Source organism: Rana temporaria, chromosome 2, assembly GCF_905171775.1.
Source record: "Rana temporaria chromosome 2, aRanTem1.1, whole genome shotgun sequence".
NCBI classification, from domain to species: domain Eukaryota; kingdom Metazoa; phylum Chordata; class Amphibia; order Anura; family Ranidae; genus Rana; species Rana temporaria.
This window is the reverse complement of record NC_053490.1, coordinates 5,896,856-5,919,945: the sequence shown is the minus strand read 5'-3', so window position 1 is coordinate 5,919,945 and position 23,090 is coordinate 5,896,856. Positions and strand designations below refer to the sequence as shown.

Genomic DNA, 23,090 nt, shown 5'->3' with positions numbered 1-23,090 from the left:
TTCCCACTGATCACCAATGTAAGGGACATTCTTCTCACTGATCACCAATGTAAGGGACATTCTTCCCACTGATCACCAATGTAAGGAACATTCTTCTCACTGATCACCAATGTAACGGACATTCTTCTCACTGATCACCAATGTAAGGGACATTCTTCCCACTGATCACCAATGTAAGGGACATTCTTCTCACTGATCACCAATGTAAGGGACATTCTTCTCACTGATCACCAATGTAAGTAACATTCTTCTCACTGATCACCAATGTAAGGGACATTCTTCCCACTGATCACCAATGTAAGTAACATTCTTCTCACTGATCACCAATGTAAGAGACATTCTTCTCACTGAATATATCTGTGATCAATCAGGTCTGCTGGTGGAAATGTATTGATGGCACAGTTGGCACACATTACCCCACGTCTGTCTCCCTTCATTATCACCATTTCACTTACATGTTTCTCCAGTGTGTGAAGATTGTGCTCATCAGAATCACTTAGTGTGCTGCAATGCATCTGAAAAACAAACACAAGTTTAGATGAACAAATGGACGGCAACAATATACATAACAAAATCTTCATAATCAGCGGCCTAGGGAAAGCTATGGTGCCGTGCTGTGATTAATCCCCCCCCCCCAAAAGGTGTGGCAACCCCTCATAATGGGCACAGCGGGTGTACAGACCCGGGAACTCAGCACAGGGATGGTGGGAACCCCTCATAATGGGCACAGCGGGTGTACAGACCCGGGAACTCAGCACAGGGATGGTGGGAACCCCTCATAATGGGCACAGCGGGTGTACAGACCCGGAACTCAGCACAGGGATGGTGGGAACCCCTCATAATGGGCACAGCGGGTGGACAGACCCGGGAACTCAGCACAGGGATGGTGGGAACCCCTCATAATGGGCACAGCGGGTGTACAGACCCGGAACTCAGCACATGATTTGGGGAACCCCTCATAATGGGCACAGCGGGTGTACAGACCCGGAACTCAGCACAGGATGGTGAGAACCCCTCATAATGGGCACAGCGGGTGATACAGACCCAGGAACCTCAGCACAGAGATGGTGGGAACCCCTCATAATGGGCATCACAGTTGTAGAGATCCGTTTCAACCGATGGGGGATCAAAGAACACTTTCACAAGGGTTAAAAAAATTCCCAGAAAAAAAAAGATTCTTCTCCCCACTGGAATAAAAAAAAACTAAATTCAAGAGGGCAGCTAAACCGCATCGTACCAAATAAACAGAAAGCGCGTCCGATCCTAGGAGGCGTTCCCCCCCGCTCGATCGTTTCATTGTGGAAATTCATTAGGTGAGATTAATCAAACTTTGCGAAAGGAGCGAATGTGACCACCAGCCGGGCCCAGGGCAGCCATCAGGACGCCATCTTCCGCCCGCTAATGTTGCGGGTGAATTAGTCGCTCCGTCTCCTGGCTCCCGGCCGGGGCAATTCCGTATTATTATAACGCAATAATAAGCGTGAATAAATCACGCGCGTCGCTCTCGGCTTAATGTTCTGTTTGTTTTCTCTGCGATAAACGGCTCATTAGGGGAAGTGATCGGCGCTTTTCTGGGGGCTCTTAGGAAGCGTCGATCATTTAAAATGTATCTCTTCCTGCGCTTAGTTATCAGCGAGAATATTCTGTGATTACAGTACTTGGCGGAGTATTCCGGGGTAAGGCGCTTCCATGACGCCACCAAGCAAGCCCAGCACTGCTCCTTCCCTGGCAGCTGCAGCAAGAAATCTCCCTAAGAAAGCCCAGCACTGCACCTTCCCTGACAGCTGCAGCAAGTAACCTCCCTAAGAAAGCCCAGCACTGCTCCTTCCCTGGCAGCTGCAGCAAGTAACCTCTCTAAGAAAGCCCAGCACTGCACCCTCACTGGCAGCTGCAGCAAGTAACCTCCCTAAGAAAGCCCAGCACTGCTCCTTCCCTGGCAGCTGCAGCAAGAAATCTCCCTAAGAAAGCCCAGCACTGCTCCTTCCCTGGCAGCTGCAGCAAGTAACCTCCCTAAGAAAGCCCAGCACTGCTCCTTCCCTGGCAGCTGCAGCAAGAAATCTCCCTAAGAAAGCCCAGCACTGCTCCTTCCCTGCAGCTGCAGCAAGTAACCTCCCTAAGAAAGCCCAGCACTGTACAATCCCTGGCAGCTGCAGCAAGAAATCTCCCTAGAAAAGCCTAGCACTGTACATTCCTGGCAGCTACAGCAAGGAATCTCCCTAGGAAAGGCCAGCACTGTACAATCTCTGGCAGCTGCAGCAAGAAATCTCCCTAGGAAAGGCCAGCACTGCTCCTTCCCTGGCAGCTGCAGCAACTAACCTCCCTAAGAAAGCCCAGCACTGCACCCTCACTGGCAGCTGCAACAAGTAATTTCCCTAAGAAATCCCAGCAATGCTCCTTCCCTGGCAGCTGCAGCAAGTAATTTCGCTAAGAAAGCCCAGCACTTCACCTTCCCTGGGTGGTCGGAGCTAGGGTTATTTTATTTATTTATTTCATTTTTATAATTTTTTTATTATTATTCTTTATATTATTTATTTATTTATTTCATTTTTATTATTTTTTATTAATATTATTATTTATATTATTTATTTATTTTATTTTTACTATTTTTTATTATTATTTATATTATTTATTTATTTATTCATTATTATTATTTATATTATTTATTTAATTTTTATTATTTTTTATTATTATTATTTATATTATTTATTTATTTCATTTTTACTATTTTTTATTATTATTAATTCATGATTATTATTTGTATTTTAATTATTACATTCGAGCAGGAAAACACTCAAAAACGCACAACAGGACACGCAAAAAAATAAATAAAAATGCTCAAATCAAGCGTTATTTAATTAAAAACGCATCAATCTGGCCGATTCGAGCTCCAAAAAAAAAAAGAAGCTCCAGAACTTTTTTTAGAGATCCAGCAGGCGTTTGGCTTCAGGGCTACTTGTAGTGGAGAGGTGAACCTTCTCCATAGGGACTCATTTAATTCTCCTACAGCGTTTTGGAGCTTCAAGCTAAAGGTGGGGGGGGGGGGGTCAGACAAAAAAAAACGGGGGGGGGGGCGATCATTGGGCCCCTTACAGGTGTAATGCCTGTACCCCCCTGACGGCGGCCCTGACGGCACACACTAAACTGTCCATACCAAAGAACCCCGTTGGATGCGATTGTCCTCCAGGCCAAAATCCCCACGCCAGCCTAGAGGGGGCGCCCTTCATAGAGGAACATGGGGGTGAGGTCTGATTGGGTTCCCCCGCTGTGCGCCCTTGCTTATTATCACTATTAATAAAAAAATAGATAAATACGCTTCTGACATTTCCTGGGATTGAGACGGATGTAATAAATGATTCATTATTTCAGAGGGCGGAATGACAAAAGACAAAATGAGGAGGAGGAGGAGGAGGAAGAGGAGGAGGAAGATAATTAAAGTCATCATTAAAAGGATTATAGATTGATGAGAACCGGCTCCGAGCGACTGATCCCGGCTCTAAGTCCAAATTAATTAATGTGATCAAACCGCTGGATAGAGGAGCGCCGCGACCGCCAACGTGACATGTTATAATGGGGTGGCGAGTATCCTCAGCTCCTTTCTGTGTTCATGGCACGGCGACCTCTGCCGGTTATCTCAGCTCCAAGGTAGAAAGTTTGGGGTTTCGACAATGGCCTCAGCAGCTGCAATATTCAACTCTCCTCCAGCGATGTCCCCCTGCAATAATCTCTTTTTGCCACAAGGAGTCCTCAGCCTTCTCTGTAGAATGATGTCCTTCATCAGTCTAGGACATACTGCGAGTGGACCCGCCCGTTAGGGGTATCACCACACCCTGCAGTAATCACCTTTCACCACAAGATGTCGTCAGACTGAGGACATACTGAGAGTGCACAGTATGACGTACCCGCCCCTGAGGGGGTGTCACTCAACCCCGCAGTAATTCCATTTCACCACTAGATGTCCTCAGCCTTCTCTGTAGAATGATGTCCTTCATCAGTCTGAGGACATACTGCAAGTGCACGGTGTCATGGACCCGCCCCTGAGGGGGGTATCACTACATCCTGCAGTAATCCCTTTTTCACCACAAGATGTCGTCAGACTGAGGACATACTGACAGTGCACGGTATCACGTACCCGCCCCTGAAGGGGTGTCACTCAACACCGCAGTAATCCCATTTCACCACAAGATGTCCTCAGCCTTCTCTATAGAATGATGTCCTTCATCAGTCTGAGGGCATACTGCGAGTGGACCCGCCCCTGAGGGGGGTATCACCACACCCTGCAGTAATCACCTTTCACCACAAGATGTCGTCAGACTGAGGACATACTGAGAGTGCACAGTATCACTTACCCGCCCCTGAGGGGGGTGTCACTAAACCCCGCAGTAATTCCATTTCACCACAAGGTGTCCTCAGCCTTCTCTGTAGAATGATGTCCTTCATCAGTCTGAGGACATACTGCAAGTGCACGGTGTCATGGACCCGCCCCTGAGGGGGGTATCACTACATCCTGCAGTAATCCCTTTTTCACCACAAGATGTCTTCAGACTGAGGACATACTGAGAGTGCACAGTATGACGTACCCGCCCCTGAGGGGGTGTCACTCAACCCCGCAGTAATTCCATTTCACCACTAGATGTCCTCAGCCTTCTCTATAGAATGATGTCCTTCATCAGTCTGAGGACATACTGAGAGTGCACGGTATCACGTACCCGCCCCTGAGGGGGTGTCACTAAACCCCGCAGTAATTCCATTTCACCACAAGATGTCCTTAGCCTTCTCTATAGAATGATGTCCTTCATCAGTCTGAGGACATACTGACAGTGCACGGTATCACGTACCCGCCCCTGAGGGGGGTATCACTACATCCTGCAGTAATCCCTTTTTCACCACAAGATGTCTTCAGACTGAGGACATACTGAGAGTGCACAGTATCACGTACCCGCCCCTGAGGGGGTGTCACTAAACCCCACAGTAATTCCATTTCACCACAAGGTGTCCTCAGCCTTCTCTGTAGAATGAAGTCCTTCATCAGTCTGAGGACATACTGCGAGTGCACGGTGTAATGGACCCGCCCCTGAGGGGGGTATCACTACATCCTGCAGTAATCCCTTTTTCACCACAAGATGTCTTCAGACTGAGGACATACTGAGAGTGCACGGTATCACGTACCCGCCCCTGAGGGGGTGTCACTAAACCCTGCAGTAATTCCATTTCACCACAAGATGTCCTTAGCCTTCTCTATAGAATGATGTCCTTCATCAGTCTGAGGACATACTGCGAGTGCACGGTGTCATGGACCCGCCCCTGAGGGGGGTATCACTACATCCTGCAGTAATCCCTTTTTCACCACAAGATGTCTTCAGACTGAGGACATACTGAGAGTGCACAGTATCACGTACCCGCCCCTGAGGGGGTGTCACTAAACCCTGTAGTAATTCCATTTCACCACAAGATGTCCTCAGCCTTCTCTATAGAATGATGTCCTTCATCAGTCTGAGGACATACTGAGAGTGCACGGTATCACGTACCCGCCCCTGAGGGGGTGTCACTAAACCCCGCAGTAATTCCATTTCACCACAAGATGTCCTCAGCCTTCTCTATAGAATGATGTCCTTCATCAGTCTGATGACATACTGCGAGTGCATGGTGTTATGGACCCGCCCCTGAGGGGGGTATCACTACATCCTGCAGTAATCCCTTTTTCACCACAAGAGGTCTTCAGACTGAGGACATACTGAGAGTGCATAGTATCACGTACCCGCCCCTGAGGGGGTGTCACTAAACCCTGTAGTAATTCCATTTCACCACAAGGTGTTATCAGACTGAGGACATACTAAGAATGCCCTTTCTGCTGGACCCACCCCTGAGGGGTGTCACCGCCATCTTGCAGTAATCGCTTTTTAGCAGAAGATGTCATCAGATTGAAGACGTACTGAGAGTGCACAGTGTCATGGACCCTCCTCCTGAGGGGGTGTCGCTAAACCCTGCAGTAAGTCCTTTTCACCACAAGATGTCCTCCATCTTCTCTAATGATTGATGTCCTACATCAGAACAAGGACATACTGTTAGGGCACGGTATCATGGACCTGACCCTGAGGAGGTGTGACCACATCCTGCAGTAATCCCTTTTCACCACAAGATGTCATTAGACTGATGATGTACTGTGAGTGCACGGTGTCATGGGTCCACCCCTGAGGGGGTCTCACCGCACCCTGCAGTAATCCCTTTTCAGCACAAGATGTCCTCCCACCACAAGATGTCCTCTATCTTTTGTGTTGAATGATGCTCTGCATCAGACTGAGGACATACTGTGAGTGCACGGTGTCATGGGTCCACCCTGAGGAGGTGTCACCACACCCTGCAGTAATCCCCTTTCTGCCCCACGTTCATGTATTTTTCATGCATTAGGATTAGGTTATCATTTTTTGTTGTTGTTGTATGCTGACATCTACAATTTTTTTTACTAATGTGATTTTGGTATCTTCTTCTGTCCTCCCCTCCTGTTTAGCACTAGTTAGTTTAGTCCTAAGCTAGACCCTATCCACTTCTGCCATGTTCCCGCAGTCAGCGTTAGTTATTTACATACACAGGGCCTAGGAAAGTCATTGTCTTCTTACACTTCACAGCCTGGAAAAAACATCCTCTGTACCGCAAGTAGCGGAAGTAAAATAGTGCTGGATTCAACTTCTCTGTCTTAGTGGAGAGTTAGGCTGCCTGTGGATGGTGCAAGTAAGCAAGTGACCATACTGTCCAGGCAGCCTGGGTCTAATGAGGCATGTCAAGGAATAAAGCGGCATTTGAAACAGAATAATGCATAACATACTATAGGATGGATGTTTTTTTTTTTGGGGGGGGGGGGTGCGATTGGGGCCTAGAGTTTGGTTTAACCACTTCCCGCCCGGCCTGTAGCAAAATGACGGCCGGGTGAAGGTTCCGTTATCCTGACCAGACCTCATATGACAACAGCCGGCAAATGCCGTGGGGGGCGTGCAGGAGCGGCGATCGGTGGTGCCGTGTGTCAGTCTGACACACCACAACACTGATCTCGGTATAGAGCCTCTGATGAAGGCTCTTTATCACGTGATCAGCCGTGTCCAATCACAGCTGATCTCGGTGTAAATAGGTAAAGCCACGTATTGGCTTTTCCTCACTCGTGTCTGACAGACGCGAGGAGAGGAGAGCCGATCGGCTCCTCCTCTGACAGGGGGGGTCTGTGCTGATTGATTATCAGCACAGACCCCCCAAGGATGCCCACCTAGGACCACCAGGGATGCCAACAGTGATCACCACCAGGGGGGTCTGTTCTGATTGATTATCAGCACAGACCCCCCGAGGATGCCCACCTAGGACCACCAGGGATGCCAACACTGATCACCACCAGGTATGCTACCCGGGATGCCAATCTGTGCCCAAAATCAATGCCAATCAGTGCTCACAAATGGTGCCAGTCAGTGCCCAGTAATAATGCCTCCCAGTGCCACCTTACTAGTGATGCCCATCAGTGGCATCTATCAGTGTCCATCAGTGCCACCCATTAGTGTCCATCAGTATCCATCAGCACCACCTATCAGTGCCACCCATAAGTACCCATCAGTGCCGCCTATAAGTGCCCATCAGTGCCACCTATCTGTGTTGCGTATGAGTGCCCATTAATGCCGCCTATCAGTGGCCATCAGTGCTGCCTATGAGTGCCCATCGGTGCTGCATATTAGTGCCTATCATCAGTGCCGCCTTATCAGTGCCCATCAGTGCCACCTCATTGTTACCACTTCATCAGTGCCCATCAGTGCCCATCATCAGTGCCCATCAGTTCCACCTCATTGGTGCCACTTCATCAGTGCCGCCTTATTAGTGCCCGTCAGTGAAGGAGAAAACGTACTTATTTACAAAATTGTATACAAAGAAAAAAGTATTATTTTTTTCAACATTTTCGGTCTTTTGTTATTTGTTGCGCAAAAAAAAAAACCCCGCAGAGGTGATCAAATACCCCCAAAAGAAATCTCTATTTGTGGGGAGAAAATTATAAAAAAACTCCCCCCGGCTCGCCCCAATGCAGGCCATTAAAATTCGTCCTCTTTCCACCCACCTTGCTGAATAAATATGAAGAGGTGCCTAGTGGGCGGTACTTACCAGTATGACACACAGGACACGCCCACTCTCCTGCTCTATAAGCGGTACGATCACAACTGCAACACAAAAGAGGGACAGTGATCAGGAAATAAGGAATTACAATATCAACTTCTGTCCACTAGGGGGCGCCTGGGGGGGGGCGGGGCCTGTAAGCAAGAAGCCAAGCTCTGCTTAAAGCAAGGTTTTCGCCCCTGCTCCAGATCGGTGACAACCCAAAATTTGGGATTTTGTTCGGTAAGTGAGCATTGTCACCCCAGGACAGGAAGTGTGCTATGACTTCACCTCCTGCTCTCTCCATTACATGGGGGGGAGGTGTTCTGTAGTCCTGTCCAAGGGTGACAACGCTGCTCCTCTGTAGGTAAGTAAAGTGACTGAGTGTAGTCACCCTAGGACAGGTCACGGAAAGAGCCATTGCCGGACAACCCCACCAGCAGTACCGCTCTGGCCCACCAGGGGGCCGGGGACTACATGATCTGGGAGACTGACCTTGTTTGTCCGGGGGCAGCGGGGCGGCCAGGCTGCTCATCTGCTGTCCCAGGAGCTCGGAGGGGGTCAGGCCGCTGCATTCTATCCGTTTTCGGAGCAAAACTGAATCCCTGAAAGATAAAAAGTGAAGAAAAAGTGAGAAAGAAATCCAGAATCTATAAGATCCAAATGTCGTGGCTTTATCATCAATCACATTGATATCTCCCATCTGAGCAATGTTTATAAACAATGTTACTTTGTATCTCTCTATCTCCCGTCTGATCAATGTTTATAAACAATGTTACTTTGTATCTCTCTATATCTTGTCTGATCAATGTTTATAAACAATGTTACTTTGTATCTCTCTATCTCCAGCTGATCAATGTTTATAAACAATGTTACTTTGTATCTCTCTATCTCCGGTCTGATCAATGTTTATAAACAATGTTACTTTGTATCTCTCCCTCTGCTATGAGCACAGTATAGCTGGTTGTGTGGACTCTGGTTGTACATACAATCCCCCTCCCCCACCACTGTAGGATTCCCAAGAGACGGGGACAATCATTACAATCGGGATGTCAGTAAACATTTCACTGCCCCCCCCCCCCCGGAGACAGTTCATACATCAACCCCCCCCCCACAATCTTGGTTTTGCACATTTGCAGGCAGCACACACCCCCTTCCCCTTTCTATTCACGCCGCAGATCCGCTGCTAATTCATCACCTGTAAATGGCTCGGCGCCGGGTCCCGGGGGGATAAATGTAATTAACATCGCATGGCGTGCGTTGTCTGCTCCGGGCCGCTCCGCTTACGATGGAGCCGGCTCGGGCTTTGTTATGTTTCATTCCGGCGCGCCGATTTTATTTATCATTAAAAAATTACGGATCGGGATCGTTCCGCCCCGGACTCATCACAAACGACTAATAGACAGTGCCGGCTCGGTGTGTGAAGGGTTCATCTCCCCCCGGGGGGGTGGGGTGTCCTGGCTAATGATCTGAGAGATGGGCATTATGGGTAGGGATGGTCTGGGTTCTAGCCGGGATTAGAGAAACCCTAAGGAAGCTTTCGGACCCCAAACTGAGTGCCAAAGCCAATCGAAATCTGGGGAGATGTTAATCAAACCCTGCCTCCTCCTGCCATGCTTCTCAGGCTCTGCTGCCCCATCTACGGCCCGGGATCGGCATGGCGGGTGTCACCGGGTGAAGGGGAGATAGGCCAGGGAACTTTCATTGGCTGGCTCCTTGACTGCTGTGGCCAGGGAGGATCTCGAACCCCCTTCTACCATGCTTGCTCCGTTGTCCCATGTACAGGCCTGGGACCGGCATGGCGGGTGTCACCAGGTGGATGTCCAATCAGCTGAACACGAAACAATCTAACCCTAACCTTCTAACACTAACCCTCTAACCCTAACCTTCTAACACTAACCCTAACCATTTAACCCTAACCCTAACTATCCCTAACCTTCTAACCCTAACCATTTAACCCTAACCCTAACTATCCCTAACCTTCTAACCCTAACCATCTAACCCTAACCCTAACTACCCCTAACCTTCTAACCCTAACCCTCTAACCCTAACCATCTAATGCTAACCATCTAACCCTAACCCTCTAATCCTAACCCTCTAACCCTAACCTTCTAACACTAACCCTAACCATTTAACCCTAACCCTAACTATCCCTAACCTTCTAATCCTAACTATTCCTAACCTTCTAACCCTAACTATCCCTAACCTTCTAACCCTAACTATCCCTAACCTTCTAACCCTAACTATCCCTAACCTTCTAACCCTAACCATCTAACCCTAACTATCCCTAACCATCTAACCCTAACCATTTAACCCTAACTATCCCTAACCTTCTAACCCTAACCATATAACCCTAACTATCACTAACCTTCTAACCCTAACCCTCTAACCCTAACCATCTAACCCTAACCTTCTAACCCTAACCATCTAACCCTAACTATCCCTAACCTTCTAACCCTAACCATCTAACCCTAACTATCCCTAACCTTCTAATCCTAACCATCTAACCCTAACCATCTAATCCTAACCCTCTAACCCTAACCATCTAATGCTAACCACCTAACCCTAACCCTCTAATCCTAACCATCTAACCCTAACCATCTAACCCTAACCCTCTAATCCTAACCCTCTAACCCTAACCATCTAATGCTAACCACCTAACCCTTACCCTCTAATCCTAACCATCTAACCCTAACCATCTAACCCTAACCTTCTAACCCCAACCATCTAACCATTTAGCCCTAACCCTAACCATCTAACCCTAACCATCTAACCCTAACCTTCTAACCCCAACCATCTAACCATTTAGCCCTAACCCTAACCATCTAACCCTAATCATCTAACCCTAACCTTCTAACCATCTAACCCTCTAATCCTAACCATTTAACCCTAACCCTAATCATCTAACCCTAACCATCTAACCCTAACCATCTAACCCTAACCTTCTAACCATCTAACCCTAACCATCTAACCCTAACCCTAACTCTCTAACCCTAACCATCTAACCCTAACCATCTAACCCTAACCATCTAACCCTAACCATCTAACCCTAACCATCTAACCCTAACCATTTAAAAAATTCAAATCATTTGAGCATGAGAATAAAATACTGTAAGAATATTCAATTGAATATTCAATCAGAAGACAAAATACTCTAGTAATATTCAATCCAAGGGAGAAATACCCTAAAAACAATTGAACCTAAGAGGAAAAAATACCCAAGAACACACGATCAGAAGAGAGACTACTCTAGTAATATTCGATCCAAGGAGGAGATACCCAAAAAACATTCGAACATTAGAGAAAAAACAAAGAGAAAAAAAACTACTACTTGACTGCTGTGGCCAGGAAGGATCTCGAACCCCCTTCTACCATGCTTGCTCCGTTTTATCGCTTTGCGGCCTTTTGGCCAAGATCAAGTGTAGTATCTGTTCTTATCAGTTGCCAGTAGGTGGTGCTATGCTAACCGTCCTGAGTACACGGCGAGGTGTAAAGGGATGGCGGTTGGCGGACGCTAAGCCTGCTGGCGTGGAGGTGGAAGCCTTCTGATTTGGACGGAGAGGCATGAGGTCGAAGCTGGAGGGCTGGGCCCCTGGATTTGGTGGTGCCTGCCCCGGTCAGTTGTCTGGGAGAGAACCCATGCTCCTCCTTTTGTCGGGAGGAGCGGTTAGTATTTCCCGAATGTGATTAGGTGGGAGGGATGGGGGTTGTGGGAGTAGCCTGCTGAGGTGGGCTCTCCCCGATCTCTCTGAACTCCTACCTTCCTGGCTGGGAAGGGTGCTGCTGGTCCGGGGGTTCAGGATTCGTTGAGCCGGGGGTCAACAGACCCTGACAGGGGTCAACGGGGATCAACGGGCCGGGGGTCAGGGTCCTGTGGAGATAGTGCCCCTGGAGTGGCAGTCCAGGGGTGCCATACCTTGCACAAGTGTTTGAGGGGCACTTACCATATGGCACTTTGGTCATGATCTCCACAACACGCTTTTTAACACCTGCCTCTAGGGCCGAGCCTTTTGGCTAGGACCAGGGGAATTTTTGTTTCCTGGCCGGAGGGCCGGCCATCGTATTGCACGATCGTCACTTTCTACTCACATCTCCCACCTTCCTTCTCCCCTACTTTCTTTTTTATTTTACCCCCTGTGTTTGTCACGTTTTTGTCTTCTTTTTGTTGGTGCACTTTTGTACACCTTTATGTGTGATTAGTAGGGTGCCGGTCCTCGGGCCAGCCCTGAACGTCTTGGGAGTAGGCGGACATGGCCTTCTGGCTTAGTTCGCCTGCTCTCATGGGGTCTCCCTTCGGGGGGAGCCTCACCAAGGAGGGTTCTGTTTCGGCAGGCCCTCCAAGGATGTTGGGTCTGTGTCGGCTTCGGCTGCATGGACCACAGATTACCTTAGTCCCTGCCAGAAGCCTAACGCCCCGGGGGATCAGGGTTGGGCCCTTTTCGGAGGGCCATTTGACGTTTGCACCCGTCACAGTTTTTTGTGTATCACTCTTTATGCGTGTGCACATTTTTTCCTGCACTGGGTGAAGTTTTTGGGTTGTGTTTTGCACGCCACAGGCTTTTCAATATAAAAAAAAGAAAAATGCTTGCTCCGTTGTCCCATGTACAGGCCTGGGACCGGCATGGCGGGTGTCACCGGGTGGAGGAGAGGTAGACCAGGAAAGGTCAATTGACTGATCTCTTCTAGCCACAAAGTGTAGAAAATCACTTCTGGTTTCAGGTTTTACTTTTCTCGACTACTGTGGCCAGGGAGGATCTTGAACCCCCTCCTACCATCCGTGCTCCGCTGTCCCATGTACGGGCCTAGGACCAGCATGGTGGGTGTCCCCAGGTGAAGGGGAGATAGACCAGGGAAGGTCCATTGTCTGTTCTCCCTTAGCAGCAAAGTGTAGAAAATCACTTCTGGATTTAGGTTCTTTTTTCCGAGATCGCTGTGGCCAGGGAGGATCTTGAACCCCCTTCTACCATGCTTGCTCCTCTGTCCCATGTACAGGCCTGGGACCGGCATGGTGGGTGTCACCGGGTAGAGGGGAGATAGACAAGGGAACCTCCATTGACTGATCTCGCTTAGCCACAACGTGTATACAATTATTTCTGGTTTCAGGTGTCACTTTCCCCAGCCGCTGTGGCCAGAAAGTATCTTGAACCCCCTCTTACCATGCTTGCCCTGCTGTCCCATGTACAGGCCTGTGACCGGCATGGCGGGTGTCACCAGGTGGATGTCCAATCAGCCCAACACGAAACCATCTAACCCTAACCTTCTAACACTAACCCTAACCATTTAGCCCTAACCATCTAACCCTAAGCATTTAACCCTAACCCTAACCATCTAACGCTAACCATCTAACCCTAAACCCTCTAACACTAACCATCTAACCCTAACCTTCTAACCCTAACCATTTAACCCTAACCCTAACCATTTAACCCTAACCCTCTAACCCTAACTATTTAACCCTTACCATCTAACCCTAACCCCCTAACCCTAACCATCTAACCCTTACCCTAACTATCCCTAACCTTCTAACCCTAACCATCTAACCCTAACCATCTAACCCTAACCATCTAACGCTAACCATCTAACCCTAAACCTAACCCTCTAACCCTAACCATCTAACCCTAACCTTCTAACCCTAACCATTTAACCCTTACCATCTAACCCTAACCCCCTAACCCTAACCATCTAACCCTTACCCTAACTATCTAACCCTATCCCTAACCATCTAACCCTAACCATCTAACCCTAACCATCTAACCTTAACCCTCTAATCCTAACCCTAACCATCTAACCCTAACCCTCTAACCCTAACCATTTAAAAAATTCAAATCAGTTGAGCATGAGAATAAAATACTGTAAGAACATTCAATCAGAAGACAAAATACTCTAGTAATATTCAATCCAAGGGAGAAATACCCTAAAAACAATCGAACCTAAGAGGAAAAAATACCCAAGAACACTCGATCAGAAGAGAGACTACTCTAGTAATATTCGATCCAAGGAGGAGATACCCAAAAAACATTCGAACATTAGAGAAAAAACAAAGAGGAAAAAACTACCCCAAGAACATTCGATCCGAAGACAAAATATTCTAAGAACACTCGATTTTTCTCTATTCACACAACAGCCTCAGTCTTATTCATGGTGGGAAGAGTGAATGGTGGATAAGTGACACGGAAGGACGGCACGTGCAGTTTTCTGGCCGCGATGTGAATTTGTTATAAACAGCCCCCTTGGTGTCGCAGTCACAGCGGTACGGGCGGAGCGCCCGCTGTACTAACTGCAGATGGCTTGGACCCCGGTCACATTCGATAAAAGCCCGGCTCTAATGGAAACATTTAAAAATGTAATTTTCCCACAACGCTCTTTTCATCCGCTGTATAAACAACGGTTAATCTGCGCGGATGAAAATATCACTTTATGCCGGCGCTGTAAGCTGCGCGGAGAGTTGGCAAGGACGTGCCCTCCCCTCCTGGCGTTCGGACATATGTAAGCTCGCCCGCCCGCGTGCCAAGCCGGAGCTGGCTGACCTTTGTTGCTGTAAACACCAATTAAAAGGAGAGAACGTTCGTCTCTGAACGCCGCCGCCGCTGCCGCCGCATCGGAATATGAAACATTTCAACCATTTCAACCTTTTAAAAGGGAGGTCGAAGGGTGAGCGCAGAACGCGGATCTACTCTTCCTCATTACACCTGCTGGTACAGAGCGGAGGACGCAGTCAGCGAGGGGGTGGCCAATCATAAAAGAGTGGCTGGCATTGCTACGTTCTTGTACATTTATAAATAACTAACTTAATAACTTCATAGAGGACGGAGGCCAGAGACTCCCATAGAGCCTCCATTAGCCGGGACCCCGCACCGTCCATTCACACACATTCTAAAATAGTATTTTTTATTATTTTTTTAGCTAGAAATTACTTTAACCTCTTGCCGACCCCAATACACACACTATAATACCAAAAGTATTGGGACACCTGCCTTTACACGCACATGAACTTTAATGGCATCCCAGTCTTAGGGTCAGATTCACCAAAGAGATACGACGGCGTTTCTCCTGATACGCTGTCGTATCTCTGTTTCTATCTATGCGACTGATTCATAGAATCAGTTACGCATAGATAGCCAGAAGATCCGACAGGTGTAATTGTTTTACACTGTCGGATCTTAGGATGCAGTACCGCGGCCGCCGCTGGGGGGAGTTTGCGTCGTAAACCAGCGACGGGTATGCAAATTAGGTGTTACGGCGATTCACGACGGATTTTCGCGTTCGCTACGTCGCCGCTAGTCTAGTTTCCCGTCGCAAAGTTAGGCGTCGTTTTAGGTGCCGTAACTTTAGTCAGCAAACGTATTGCTGTCTAAAGTATGGCCGTCGTTCCCGCGTCGAAATTTAAAAAATAACGTCGTTTGCGTAAGCCGTCCAGGAATACAGAATTACACTACGCGCGTCGCCGTTCGAAAAAATGACGTCACGGCGCGCAAAGCACGGCGGGAGTTAAGAAACAGAGCATGCGCAGTAGGTCCGGCGTGGGGGCGCGCCTAATTTAAATGGCACATGCCCATTTGAATTGGCCCGCCTTGCGCCGGAGGCCGCCGGCACAGTTTTCATCGCAAGTGCTTGGTGAATCAGGCACTTGCGATGAAAAATATACGATACGTTACGCCGCCGCTGCCCTACGTGAATCTGGCCCTTAGTCCGTAGGGTTCAATATTGAGTTGGCCCCGCCCTTTGCAGCTATAACAGCTTCAACTCTTCTGGGAAGGCCGTCCACAAGGTTTAGGAGGGTGTCTATGGGAATGTTTGATCATCACCAATAAAGCAAGGTCCATAAAGTTCCACCTGGGGCTGTACCCCTTGCTGTGTTCATTGTGAGGGGCTCCCACCATCCCTGTGCTCATTAAGACTGGCTCCCACCATCCCTGTGCTGTGCTCATTATGAGGGGCTCCCACCATCCCTGTGCTGTGTTCATTGTGAGGGGCTCCCACCATCCCTGTGCTGTGCTGTGCTGAGTTCCTGCCGGGTTTGTTTGTAGCCCGTTAGTTCGTATTTCGCAATCCGTTTTCCGAAATTCAATTTGGATTAAATACGAATTTTTGCTAGGTTCGTTAACTTTTCGTAACAATTACAAACATTCGTTATGATGAATTTAAAAAACAAACCAGCTCAAAAATATCAGGTACATACCATAAGTCTTTTTGCCAACTGTTGACTGCCAGGCAAAAGTAACTGGGCAGCTGTACTTTTCAGGGGAGGGGGGGAGGGGGCACATGTGTACAAGTTCTTAAAGCGGGACTCCGGGCACAGAAGCTTTCATTTTAATACATTCCACAACACCAACCAAGAAATTAAATACACCAAATGCCTTTGTAAACTGATATATAACCTTGCAAAAGGTAGCAGTGACATCATCACTGTGCTGTATTTGGCCTGTGCTGAGAGCAGTGCTGTGGGAGGGGCCCAACAGGCTCCACCCACTAAAAAAAACTACAAGAGGGAGCCAAGACCAGACCAGTCCACCTGCACAAGGAGAGAGAGTAGAGCTGTGGGAGGGGCCCAGCAGGCTCCACCCACTACAGAAAAACTACAAGAGGGGCAGAGACCACACCAGTCCACCTTTACAAGGAGAAAGAGCAGAGCTGTGGGAGGGGCCAGCAGGCTCCACCCACTACAGGAAAACTACAGGAGGGAGTGGAGACCAGACCAGTCTCCCTGCACAAGGAGAGAGAGCAGAGCTGTGGGAGGGGCCCAGCAGGCTCCACCTACTACAGAAAAACTACAGGAGGGGCGAAGACAAGACCAGTCCACTTGCACAAGGAGAGAGAGTAGAGCTGTGGGAGGGGCCCAGCAGGCTCCACCCACTACAGAAAAACTACAAGAGGGGCAGAGACCACACCAGTCCACCTTTACAAGGAGAAAGAGCAGAGCTGTGGGAGGGGCCAGCAGGCTCCACCCACTACAGGAAAACTACAGGAGGGAGTGGAGACCAGACCAGTCTCCCTGCACAAGGAGAGAGAGCAGAGCTGTGGGAGGGGCCCAGCAGGCTCCACCTACTACAGAAAAACTACAGGAGGGGCGAAGACAAGACCAGTCCACTTGCACAAGGAGAGAGAGTAGAGCTGTGGGAGGGGCCAGCAGGCTCCATCCACTACAGAAAAGCTACAGGAGGGAGCGGAGACCAGACCAGTCCCCCTGCACAAGGAGAGAAAGCAGAGCTGTGGGAGGGGCCAGCAGGCTCCATCCACTACAGAAAAGCTACAGGAGGGAGCGGAGACAAGACCAGTCCCCCTGCACAAGGAGAGAGAGCAGAGCTGTGGTAGGGGCCTATCAGGCTCCACCCACTAAAAAAAAACTACATGAGGGGCGGAGACCAGACCAGTCCCCCTGCACAAGGAGAGAGAGCAGGGCTGTGGGCGGGGCCTATCAGGCTCCACCCACTAAAAAAACTACATGAGCGGAGACAAGACCAGTCCCCCTGCACAAGGAGAGAGAGTAGAGCTGTGGGAGGGGCCCAGCAGGCTCCACCCACTACAGAAAATCTACAGGAGGGGTGGAGAAAAAACCAGTCCCCCTGCACAAGGAGAGAGAGCAGAGTTGTGGGAGGGGCCAATAAGGCTCCACTCAATACAGAAAACTAAAGGAGGGGGAGGAGACAAGACCAGTCCCCCTGCACAAGTAGAGAGAGAGTAGTGGGCGGTCTTTATTTCAGGAAGTCTCACATAATACACAAAGCACACCAAGATTCCAGAAGAAGACACATGCCCAATGGATGGATACAATGTTTCCTTTTCCCACATTTCCACTTTCAGGACAGGTCCACTTTGTTACATTGTCTCCCAATAGGTCACATGACTTCACTCCTCGCCCTCCCCAATATAGATAGGTAGTGTCTGGACACAGCCTTCCCCCCTGCCCCCACCTAAAGAAAATCGCGCCTAAGTCCCCCCCCCCCCCAAGTACGGACGCCGCGTCTTCAGAACGCCCCTGCACTCCTAATTTTGGACGAGTGGCCTGAAAGTACCACGAGCGTTGCAGGAGAAGCATTAACTCTATGATTTTCCTCCAGGTAGAGAGGGAAACTTCAGAATCTATCGTCATGGCAACCGATTCGCCGCCGCTCAGCCGATAATAGCGGAGAGAAGGATTTGATACTCTGGGAAGTAAAAGAATTTAGATGAAAAAAAAAAAAAGGAGATTGTTGGAAAAGCAAATATTTCAACCTTTACTCAGAATTGCGCTGAAGAGGTGGTTAAATGGCCTTGGGATGGGCGCCGGTCGCTCCTGTCACCTGTCCTATCAGGGCCGTTTAGGGGAATGATGGGTCAGCTTGATGGATCTGTGCTTAGAAATTGGGGGACACACCGCCACCTCTCACCAGAGAACAAGGTCTGACAGGTATGAAATATCAGCTTTCTGCTGATTGGCCCTTTAACCGGTTAAGCCCCGGACCAATATGCAGGTTAAGGACCAGGCCACTTTTTGCGATTCGGCACTACGTCACTTTAACTGAGAATTGTGTGGTCGTGCGACGTGGCTCCCAAACAAAATTGGCGTCCTTTTTTTCCCCCACAAATAGAGCTTTCTTTTGGTGGTATTTGATCAGCAATTTTTTTCGTGACTGCGACATTGTGGCAGACACATCTGACACCTTTGACACATTTTTGGGACCATTGTCATTTTCACAGCGAAAAGTGCTCTAAAAATGCACTGATTACTGTGAAAATGACAATAGCAGTGAAGGGGTTAACCACTTCCCCCGGTTCTCTGCTCCAGGAGGGCCCATGCCTGAAGCTGTGTAAGGGCCCCCATAATTCCTGATGACGGCCTAGGATTCCCGGCCAAACGCTCTCCTCGCAGTTTTCCCGTCGGGAAACCCGGTCGTGTGTACGAGGCATTACTGGAGTTTTCTGCTGTAGGGGGCGGGGCTGGACGTGTGACATCACTGATCGTCGTTCATCAGGGAACAGACAATCAGTGACACTGCCACAGAGAAGAACGGGGAAGGTTTGTTTACACTCACCTCTCCCCATTCTTCAGCTCTGATCACGGGACACCGGCGGCGATCGGGTCCACGGGCGCGGTCACGGAGCTTTAGACCTGTGCGCTGGCGATATACGGCTGGGTTCTTAAAGGGGACGTACATGTACGCCCTTGTGCTCAGCCGCGCCCTTCTGTCGACGTATATTGTCGTGCGGCGGTCCTTAAGTGGTTAATGACCTCCTACATTCACAGGGGCCCCTGGAATCCGCGGTTCCTATTATTCGTATGCCCTGTACACGCGGTCGGGATTCCCGACGGGTCAAGGTCCGTTGCAATTCCCGACGGGAAAATCGAGGCCCTGCCCTCCCGTACACATGAGCGGGTTTTCTGACAGGAAAACTCAGACGAGCGCTTTTGGCCGGGAATCTACGCTCCGGCCGGCCGTGTGTCTACGCTACATCTGAGTTTTTCCGACGGGGAAACTGCCAAAAATGGCCTGTTTTCTCGTACACACGCCGAGAATCCCGGCGGGGAAAAAAGAGAGTAGGTTCTCTTTTTTTGCCCGGCGGTTTTTGGGCAGTTTTCCCGTCGGAAAAACTGCGAGGAGCATACACCCGGCCCGGGCCGCCATCAGGGGGGTACAGGCAGTACACCAGTAAGGGGCCCGGAGGTCCCCAGGGGCCCGGATGGCAACCCCCCTTTTTTTTTTTTTTTAGGGGTCCGGAGGTTCCCAGGGGCCCGGAGGCCCACAGATGGCAACCCCCCTTTTTTTTTTATTTATTTTTTATATATAATTATTTATTTATTTTATTTTTGTTTATTTTTGTTGTTTATATTATAATTATTTTTAAAGGGCTCACCCCCCCTTTTTTTTTATAAATGTTTTTTTTTTGTTTATATATATATATTTTTTATTATTATTAAAGGGCCCAGGATGGCAACCCCCCTTTTTTTTATTTTTTATAAATGTTTATTTTATTTTATATATATATATATTTTTTTTATTAAAGGGCCCAGAGGTTTCTTTTTTTTATTATTATTATTAAAGGGCCCAGAGGTCCCGGATGGCAACCCCCCTTTTTTTTGTAATTTCTTTTTATAAAAAAAAATAATTTGAGTATATATATATATATATATATATATATATATATATATATATATATATATATATATATACATACATACATACATACATACATATATATATTATTTTTATTAAAGGGCCCAGAGGTCCCCAGATGGCAACCCCCCTTTTTAAAAAATAAATAAATATATATTTTTTATTTCTTTTTTCCGTTTTATTAAAGGGCCCAGAGGTCCCTTTTTTATATATATTTTTCTTTATTTCTTATTTTTTTGTAAAGGGCCCCCCCCCCCTCTCCCCCGGTTCTCTGCTCCAGGAGGGCCCATGCCTGAAGCTGTGTAAGGGGCCCCATAATTCCTGATGACGGCCTAGGATTCCCGGCCAAAAGCTCTCCTCGCAGTATTCCCGTCGGGAAACCCGGTCGTGTGTACGAGGCATTACTGGAGTTTTCTGCTCTTTCCCCCCCCCCCCCCGTACATCTGAAGCGTCTTTTATCAGTGATCGGCGGGGTGGGATTCAGTCGTGGGGCCCCCACAGAACAGACCAATTAAAGCGGCAGTGCCAGTCCTGGAGGACACTGTGCAGGTAGACGTGACACAAAGGTCTCCATGGAGTAGAGCGGCTCTAATGACTCCTCTTTGTTGTCCCCCCGCCATGAAGGGAGGAGAAGAATCCATTCAGGGAGACGCTGACCTGTTTTTTTTGTGGGCCCCGTGATTTCCGCTCTTCACAGCTCTCAACTATTTAGTCTTATTAGAGACTGAAAAATAGGACAACTTCGCGGGGAAAAAAAACTCCCCCCCCGGCCCAGGGGGGAAGTCACAAGCACAGGCCTGATCTGCTGCTTAACCGCTTAAATGGAATTTTGATATGTAAAAAATAAAATAAAAAACACAATAACTTCTATTGCAGCTCCTGTATAAATACCACCGAATTTCCTCACAACCGATCCGACCGATCCAAGTCTACTCTACTTGTGGGTTCGGCCTTTCCTCTAACCAAAGGATCAGAGACCCGCACCTTCCAGATGGGCGAGGATGAGAAGCCGCCACACGATATTAGCGGCGCAACAGTTTATGGAACGCAAACATTTCAGTAAAAAAAATTATCCATGCAAGGATGATCAGGGCAGGCAGCAGAAAAAGAAAGTACTGCATTATCTAAACAAGGGTCTGGACAGGTGACAGTAATCCATTATCCATGCAAGGATCAGGGCAGGCAGCAGTCAGAGAAAGTACTCAGTTATCCAAACAAGCCTCTGGACAGGTGGCAGCCAGTGACAGTAACCCATAATCCGTGCAAGGATCAGGGCAGGCAGCAGTCGGAAGAAAGTACTTCTTTGTCAAAACAAGGGTACAGACAGGGGGCAATCAGTGACAGTAACCCATTATCGATACAAGGATCAGGGCGGGCAGCAGTCGGAGAAAGTACTTCTTTATCAAAACAAGGGTATGGACAGGTAGCAATCAGTGACAGTAACCCATTATCCATATAAGGATCACAGCAGGCAGCAGTCAGAGAAAGTACCCAGTTATCCAAACAAGGGTCTGGACAGGTGACAATCAGTGACAGTAACACATTGTCCAAACAAGGATCAGGGCAGGCAGCAGTTATATAAAGTACTCCTTTATCCAAACAAGGGTCTGGAAAGGTGGCTATCAGTGACAGCAACCCATTATCAATGAAAAAGGATCAGGGCAGGCAGCAGTCAGAGAAAGTACTCAGTTATCCAAACAAGGGTCTGGACCGGTGACAATCAGTGACAGTAACACATTGTCCAAACAAGGATCAGGGCAGGCAGCAGTTAGAGAAAGTACTTGGTTAGCCAAACAAGAGTCTGGGCAGATGACACCCATTGACAGTAACCCATTATCCATACAAGGATCAGGACAGGAAGCAGTTAGAGAAAGTACAACTTTATCCAATCAAGGGTCTGAGCAGGTAGCAATCAGTGACAGTAACCCATTATCCATGCAATTATCACTGCAATGGGCAGTCAAAAAGTACTCAGTTATCCAAACAAGGGTCTGGACAGGTGACAATCAGTGACAGTAAGCCATTATCCAAACAAGGATCAGGGCAGGCAGCAGAAAAATAAAGTACTGCATTATCTAAACAAGGGTCTGGACAGGTGACAGTAACCCATTATCCATGCAAGTATCAGGGCAGGCAGCAATTAGAGAAAGTACTTGGTTAGCCAAACAAGGGTCTGGGCAGGTGGCAATCAGTGAGAGCAACCCATTATCCATGCAAGGGTTATGGTAGGCAGCAGTAACAAAAAGTAATGCATTATCCAAACAAGGCTCTGGACAGGTGGCAATCAGTGACAGTAACCCATTATCCATGTAAGGATCAAGGCAGGCAGCAGTTAGAGAAAGTACTCAGTTAGGCTGGGTTCACACTACGGTTTTCCCGTCCGTCAGCCGCATACGATTTCAGTATTGAAAACGTACGGGCCCGGACGGGAAAACGTATAGATAGAGAATGCATTGCAAATCGTATGCACTCAGATGCATCCGGGTGCATACGATTTGCTGGCAAAACGTTTTTTAAACGTCCGCAAAACCGTGTTCAACCACGGTTTTGCGGTCGTTTTTAAAACAGTATGGCAAACGCATACGTTTTCCTTTAACATTAATGTTAATGGAAAACGCACATGTGTGCGGTTCCATACGTTCCCGTCCGTTTCAGCCGCATACGGTTTTCCATATAAATCGTATGCGGCTGACGGACGGGAAAACCGTAGTGTGAACCCAGCCTAATCCAAACAAGGGTCTGGGCAGGTGGCAATCAGTGACAGTAGCCCATTATCAATTCAAGGATCAAGGCAGGCAGCAGTCAGAAAAAGTACCCGGTTATCCAAACAAGGGTCTGTACAGGTGACAATCAGTGACAGTAACACATTATCCAAACAAGGAT

At 48.3% G+C, this 23,090-nt stretch overlaps 1 protein-coding gene and 1 pseudogene across 1 annotated transcript in view; one reads left to right on the top strand and one right to left on the bottom strand.

Annotated features, from left to right (window-relative positions):
- PDE2A (phosphodiesterase 2A) overlaps positions 1-23,090 on the bottom strand; it is a 394,708-nt gene that overhangs the window by 177,275 nt on the left and 194,343 nt on the right. Inside the window, exons 4-6 of the mRNA XM_040339780.1 lie at positions 8,614-8,723; positions 8,128-8,183; positions 456-515 (exon numbers count right to left, since the gene is read on the bottom strand). Coding sequence (XP_040195714.1) covers positions 456-515; positions 8,128-8,183; positions 8,614-8,723 — 226 coding nt within the window. The remainder of the gene's footprint in view (positions 1-455; positions 516-8,127; positions 8,184-8,613; positions 8,724-23,090) is intronic.
- LOC120930029 lies at positions 11,508-11,636 on the top strand (annotated as a pseudogene).